At 40.1% G+C, this 6794-nt stretch overlaps 1 protein-coding gene across 5 annotated transcripts in view; it reads right to left on the bottom strand.

The window, feature by feature from the left end:
* Positions 1-1095: 1095 nt before the first annotated feature.
* Positions 1096-6794, bottom strand: part of LOC111962189 (non-muscle caldesmon-like) — a 71148-nt gene continuing 65449 nt past the window's right edge. For all 5 annotated transcript variants that reach the window (XM_023985073.2, XM_023985076.2, XM_023985074.2 and 2 more), the window contains one exon: positions 1096-2518. In XM_023985073.2, the coding sequence (XP_023840841.1) occupies positions 2496-2518 (23 nt within the window). In that variant the 3' untranslated portion in view covers positions 1096-2495. The remainder of the gene's footprint in view (positions 2519-6794) is intronic.

Below are 6794 nucleotides of genomic sequence, written 5' to 3'. Positions count from 1 at the left end.
TAAACAGTTTTAACAGTTTGGGGTCACATGGGTTGCGAGCTGGTTTTTTTCTCACTACACCAATAAAAAACAATATCCATCCGGACCTTTGCCACCAAGGACATTTGTGTGACAGTAACTTCTCAAATAGTAGTTTAGTGTCCCTGGCCTAAATCATACAAACCTACATAAAAAAAGATTTAAGTAAAAAGGTATTTGATATGCCATTATACATGCAATTTCTATTATTAAACCAGACAGAAGGCTGTGAGAGATAAATATGATATCCTGATTTGTAGGCTTATGACATTCCTTTTCAATCTAAATACAGATATCAAGGTCTGAACTTTAAAACTTTTACAGCCATCAAGGTTTAAAAAAGATACGGGTCAAGATCTTCCAATGATATCATTTGTTTACTGTGCATAAAAAAACTCTGACCTACTCAAATGACCATGACCACAAGTGACATCACGGGGGTCAAATGCTCAACATTCACTTTCACTCTCAATCAATACTTGGACCTGTAGGTTGCAGGCCAAGTATGGCTGCCAGTCAGACCTCACACTGTCACAGTAACAGTATCTAACTGCCCAGACCTCAGTGTCACAGTAATCCAGAATATAAAAACATGTGATATATCAGCAACATAGTTTTTGGTGACTTGTTTGATCTTTATTGGTAATTTGTACAGTAAACCCACAGGCACAAGTGTCAGTGTCTTCACACATTACTTTCCCTTGTTGTTATGTACAGTACAGTAATTAGACCAATATATGCTCTTAGGTTCTATCTGATATGCATAAGCAGCCCCTCAGTTATTTTCTCGGTTATTGATTTACTGTCCCCGTCGAGTGAAAGTGATGCACCCTGCCTGTACAGGACAGGACTGAGCATCTATAGAAGGGAGCAGGTGATCGGCTGCCCTCTCTACTCTCTGCCTAAAATTAGGCCAAGGAACCTTCCAGTATCAGCTGAGGCCTTAATTGCAGGGAGTGTTAAACTTGACTGCCCTCCTTCGCTTTCCACTCACTACGCCTCTTTATCCTCTGCAAATGGCAGTTGTCTGGCTGCGTAAAATGTACTGATAAAAATGCTACTAACCAAATACAAACATCATCGTATAAAATGCTTTATTTCATGTCAGAAACAAATAGGTTTAAGGTAAAGAAAGTTTTAACACAAAAAGCAGAAATCACAATATTGTCACATTAGTAGCATAAGTAAGGATGTGAAAAACCCCAGTGTGCAGCACTGAAAACAGAATCATGGTTAAATGGCAGGATCAAATGTTAGTATGTGTGAAATAAAGTGGAAATAATACAACAGACAAGCAATGTTGTCTTACCAGGTTATTCAGTTACCTCAAAACAATTTGGCATTTCAATTCAGAATTTAATGCATGTAAAAAAAGAGATGAATCGCTTAAAAGCTAGCCAGTGTAGCCTAGTGTTTAACACCATATTCATGCTGATGTCTGGATAATCTCTGTGCTCAAATAAATGCCAGAAGAAACACAAATTTTAAACATGATATTACAAATAACGGGCTCAGTGATTAAACTTCCCAAACCTGGAAATTGGACAAGAGTTACCATTTCATATTCTAAGCTTAGATCTTATGTTCCTTTCTGCATAACTTCCAACATACATGTAAATGCATTCACCTAATACTTTTCAATGGCATAAACAAAGAAGAGAAACAACCAGTGAGTAAAAAAAACATTCATACTGTATATACATAAACATATGTGACATATACTTTTGACAGGTAACCAAATATACACCGAGTGTACAAAACATTAAGGACACCTTCCTAATATTAATCCCTCCCCACACACACACTTTTGCCCCCAGAACTTTCTCAATTCGTCGGGGCATGGACTCTACAAGGTGTCAAAAACGTTCCACAGGGATGCTGGCCCATGTTGACTCCAATGCTGCCCACAGTTCGTGTCAAGTTGGCTGGATGTCCTTTGGGTGGTGGACCATTCTTGATACACACCAGAAACTGTTGAGCGTGAAAAATTCAGGAACGTTGCAGTTCTTGACACAAACCGGTGTGTGAATGGCACACACACAATACATGTCTAAATTGTCTTAAGGCTTAAAAATCCTTCTTTAATGTGTCTCCTCCCCTTCATCTACACCTATTGAAGTGGCTTAAACAAGTGACATCAGTAAGGGGTCATAGCTTTCAACCTGGATTCCTCTGATCAGTCTATGTCACGGAGACAGCAGATGTTCTTAATGTTTTGTACACTCAGTTTATGTCTGAAGATGAAATAGAATTGGGGAGTTCTCATTGCTTTGTACAAAGTGAATATACAGATACACAAAACAAAGCAACGGCTAACCTTTTGAAAAGTTCTCTAAAGTTACCTACTAAAGGTGGTAGGAAAGGTATAAAGATATGCAACTTCAGGATATCGTCACAGGGCTTGCTGACAAGCTGACCGGTGTTGTTGAAGTTCATACCGTCTTGAGAAGAAAGTCTTTGCCACCAACACATGTTTTTCAATATTCACCATGGGGTAGGTCTGAAAAAGAAATAAAAAAGTATTCAGATGTTTGTTTACCAATGGTGTGTTGATTATGTTTTTGATGGTCAATGAATAAGTCAGCCACTGATCTACACTCTTAGAAAAAGTTTGGAAGACGAGGGTTCTTTGGAAGGCAAGGTTCTACATAGAACCCTTCTGAATTTGAATAAGCTTTTAATTGTATTTTTCTTTCTTTCTTAAGTGACTTGAGCATTAGTGTTTACCTCAGTGTTTAAACCTGAACCCTCTAGAGTTATTTTTTTTAAATTTCAGACCCCTTGACTTTTTCCACATTTTGTTACGTTACAGCCTTATTCTAAAATTGATTAAATTATTTTGCCCCCTCATCAATCAACACACAATACCCCATAATGACAAAGCAAAAACAGGGTTTTAGAAATGTTTGCTAATTCAATAAAAATAAAAATAAATAAAAAATCCTTATTTACATAAGTATTCAGACCCTTTGCTATGAGACTCGAAATTGAGCTCAGGTGCATCCTGTTTCCATTGATCACCCTTGAGATGTTTCTGCAACTTTATTGGAGTCCATCTGTGTTAAATTCAATTGATTGGACATGATTTGGAAAGGCACACACCTGTCTATATCAGGTCCCACAGTTGACAGTGCATGTCAGAGAAAAAACCAAGCCATGAGGTTGAAGGAAATGTCCTTAGAGCTCAGAGACAGGATTGTGTAGTGGCACAGATCTGGGGAGGGTAACAAAAAAATTCTGCAGCATTGAAGGTCCCCAAGAACACAGTGGCCTCTTTCATTCTTAATTGGAAGAAGTTTTGAACCACCAAGACTCTTCCTGAGGCCTCCCGAGTGACGCAGCGGTCTAAGGCACTACATCGCAGTGCTAGAGGCGTCACTGCAGATCCGGGTTTGATCCCGGGCTGTGTTGCAGCCGGCCGATATGCAGCATTTACGGTGAATGCAGTCTCCTCTAAAGCGGGAACATTGCCTTTAAATTTCAGTTATGCTGAACTTCCCCAACGCAGATTGAATAGAGCCCTACCTCTGTAAAGAGGTAAATTAACACTCAGTGATGTAAAATAACCCCCTGTGTTGGTGTGTTGGAGTGTGATTGTGTTATTTTTACTCTGTGCTGAGTAAAACACTCAAAACCATGCCCATTATTATCATATTTTCCAGCATGCTCTACAGCAGGTTGATTTTTAGAAATGTTTGCCTAACTATCTGTGTTTTTGCATGTACAATTATTGACTGATCTTATGCTACATAAAGATAAATAACATAGATTTTTCTAAACTAATCCAATCTGTTAGTAGCAGGAATTATTGCACTCGTTACTGAGATGGTTGTTCCAGTTTAGATGGTTTAGGTATAGGTCTCATATATACATTTTCCTTTACCTGGCAGTCATTCCGAAAGCAGGTTGCAAGTGATAAAAACAACTCTGGTCGATGTCCGCACCCGTGGAAATCTAATTAGCATAATAAAATCTCCATAAAAATCCGTCAGTTTAAGCTAGAGATATCTCAATCCACCCCATCCGACTATGTCGCACTTCTGCATCTGCGGTGAAAGGTGACAAAGCTAGAGTGGTGTTTTGTCAGACCATGAGACATCCCGAAAATCGGTTCTCTCACAAAATCCTCTGTAGTGTCCAAACGGTTTGGCCTACAAACTATACTGAACAAAAATATAAACGCAACATGCAATAATTTCAACAATTTTACCGAGTTACAGTTCATTAGAACCTAATCTATGGATTTCATATGACTGTGCAGGGGCGCAGCCATATGACTGTGTAGGGGCGCAGCCATGGAGCCAGGCTGGGCCTGGCTCCCACCCACAGGGGAGCCAGGCCCAGCCAATCAGAATTAGTTTTTCCCCACGAAAGGGATTTATTACAGACAGAAATTCTCCTCAGTTTCATCAGTTGTCTGGTCTCAGACAATCCTGCAGGGGAAGAAGCCGGATGTGGAAGTCCTGGGCTGGCGTGGTTACACGTGGTCTGCGTGAGGCTGGTTAGATGTACAGCCAAATTCTCTAAAACAATGTTGGAGGCGGCTTATGGTAGAGAAATTTACATTAAAATCTCTGCCAACAGCTCTGGTGGACATTCCTGCAGTCAGCATGCCAATTGCACACTTCCTTAAAACTTGAGACATCTGTGGCATTGTGTTGTGTGGCAAAACTGCACATTTTAGAGTGGCCTTTTATTGTCCCGAGCACAAGGTGCACCTGTGTAAAGATCACGCTGTTTAATCAATTTCTTGATATGCCACACCTGTCAGATGGGATGGATTATCTTGGCAAAGGAGAAATTCTCACTAACAGGAATGTAAACTCATTTGTTCCTAAAAATTTGACAAAAAATATTTTTGTGCGTATGGAACATTTCTGGGATCTTTTATTTCAGCTCATGAAACATGGGACCCACACTTTACATATTGCGTTTATATTTTTGTTCAGTATATTATGACCACTCTTTGGAACATGATGGTGTTCTCTGTTTGCTCTACGACTCCGTTTTGCCCACAAGCATCTTGGGACTTGTCTGGAGTTGGTACAGTTGATCTGCCAACTTCTGTCTGTAGCATCTGAACAGTATGGGCTACACACTACAATGTGCAAAGGTGAGACTCTCACGAACATGTACATGTTGAGTGTTTAGTGCCAAAAATAGGGGGTTAAAAACATGTTAAGAAATATATAACAAATGTTTCCTGATCTTTCTTATAGTGTCAAGCGAAAGTCTTCACCCCCCTTGGCATTTCTCCTATTTCGTTGCCTTAAAACCTGATTTTTTTTTAAATCATTTGATTTGCACAACATGCCTACCATTTTGAAGATGCAAAATGAAAAAAAATTGTCAAACAAACAAGAAATAAGACATAAAAACAGAACTTGAGCGTGCATAACTATTCACCCCCCCAAAGTCAATACTTTGTAGAGCCACCTTTTGCAGCAATTACAGCTGCAAGTCTCTTGGAATATGTCTCTATAAGCTTGGCACATCTAGCCACTGGGATTTTTAACCAATCTTCAAGGCAAAACTGCTCCAACTCCTTCAAGTTGGAAGGGTTCCTGCAATCTATAAGTCCTACACCAGCAATCTATAAGTCCTACCACAGATTCTCAATTGGAATGAGGTCTGGGCTTTGACTAGGCCATTCCAAAACATTTAAATGTTTCCCCTTAAACCACTCGAGTGTTGATTTAGCAGTATGCTTAGGATCATTGTCCTGCTGGAAGGTGAACCACTGTCCCAGTCTCAAATCTCTGGAAGACTGAAACAGGTTTCCCTCAAGAATTTCCCTGTATTTAGCGCCATCCATCATTCCTTCAATTCTGACCAGTTTCCCAGTCCCTGCCGATGAAAAGCATCCCCACAGCATGGCGCTGCCACCACCATGCATCACTGTGGGGATGGTATTCTCAGGGTGATGAGAGGTGTTGGGTTTGTGCCAGACATAGCGTTTTTCTTGATGGCCAAAAAGCTACATTTTAGTCTCGTCTGACCAGAGTACCCTTTTCCATATGTTTGGGGAGTCTCCCACATGCCTTTTGGCGAACACCAAACGTGTTTGCTTATTTTTGTCTTTAAGCAATGGCTTTTTTCTGGCCACTCTTAAAGCCCAGCTCTGTGGAGTGTATGGCATAAAGTGGTCAAATGGAAAGGTACTCCAATCTCTGCTGTGGAGCTTTGCAGCTCCTTCAGGGTTATCTGTGGTCTCTTTGTTGCCTCTCTGATTAATGCCCTCCTTGCCTGGTCCTTGAGTTTTGGTGGGCGGCCCTCTCTTGGCAAGTTTGTTGTGGTGACATATTCTTTCCATCTTTTAATAATGGATTTAATGGTGCTCCGAGGGATGTTCAAAGTTTCTGATATTTTTTATAACCCAACCCTGATCCGTATTTCTCCACAACTTTTTGGAGAGCTCCTTGGTCTTCATGGTGCCACTTGTTTGGTAGTGCCCCTTGCTTATTGGTGTTGCAGACTCTGGGGCCTTTCAGAACAGGTGTATACAGTGGGGAGAACAAGTATTTGATACACTGCCGATTTTGCCGATTTTCCTACTTAAAAAGCATGTAGAGGTCTGTAATTTTTATCATAGGTACACTTCAACTGTGAGAGACGGAATCTAAAACAAAAATCCAGAAAATCACATTGTATGATTTTTAAGTAATTAATTAGCATTTTATTGCATGACATAAGTATTTGATACATCAGAAAAGCAGAACTTAATATTTGGTACAGAATCCTTTGTTTGCAATTACAGAGATCATACGTTTCCTGTA

This window comes from Salvelinus sp. IW2-2015, linkage group LG4q.1:29, assembly GCF_002910315.2.
Source record: "Salvelinus sp. IW2-2015 linkage group LG4q.1:29, ASM291031v2, whole genome shotgun sequence".
Classification (NCBI taxonomy): Eukaryota; Metazoa; Chordata; class Actinopteri; order Salmoniformes; family Salmonidae; genus Salvelinus; species Salvelinus sp. IW2-2015.
The sequence above is the reverse complement of the archived record's forward strand: the minus strand, read 5'-3'. Positions and strand labels throughout refer to the sequence as shown.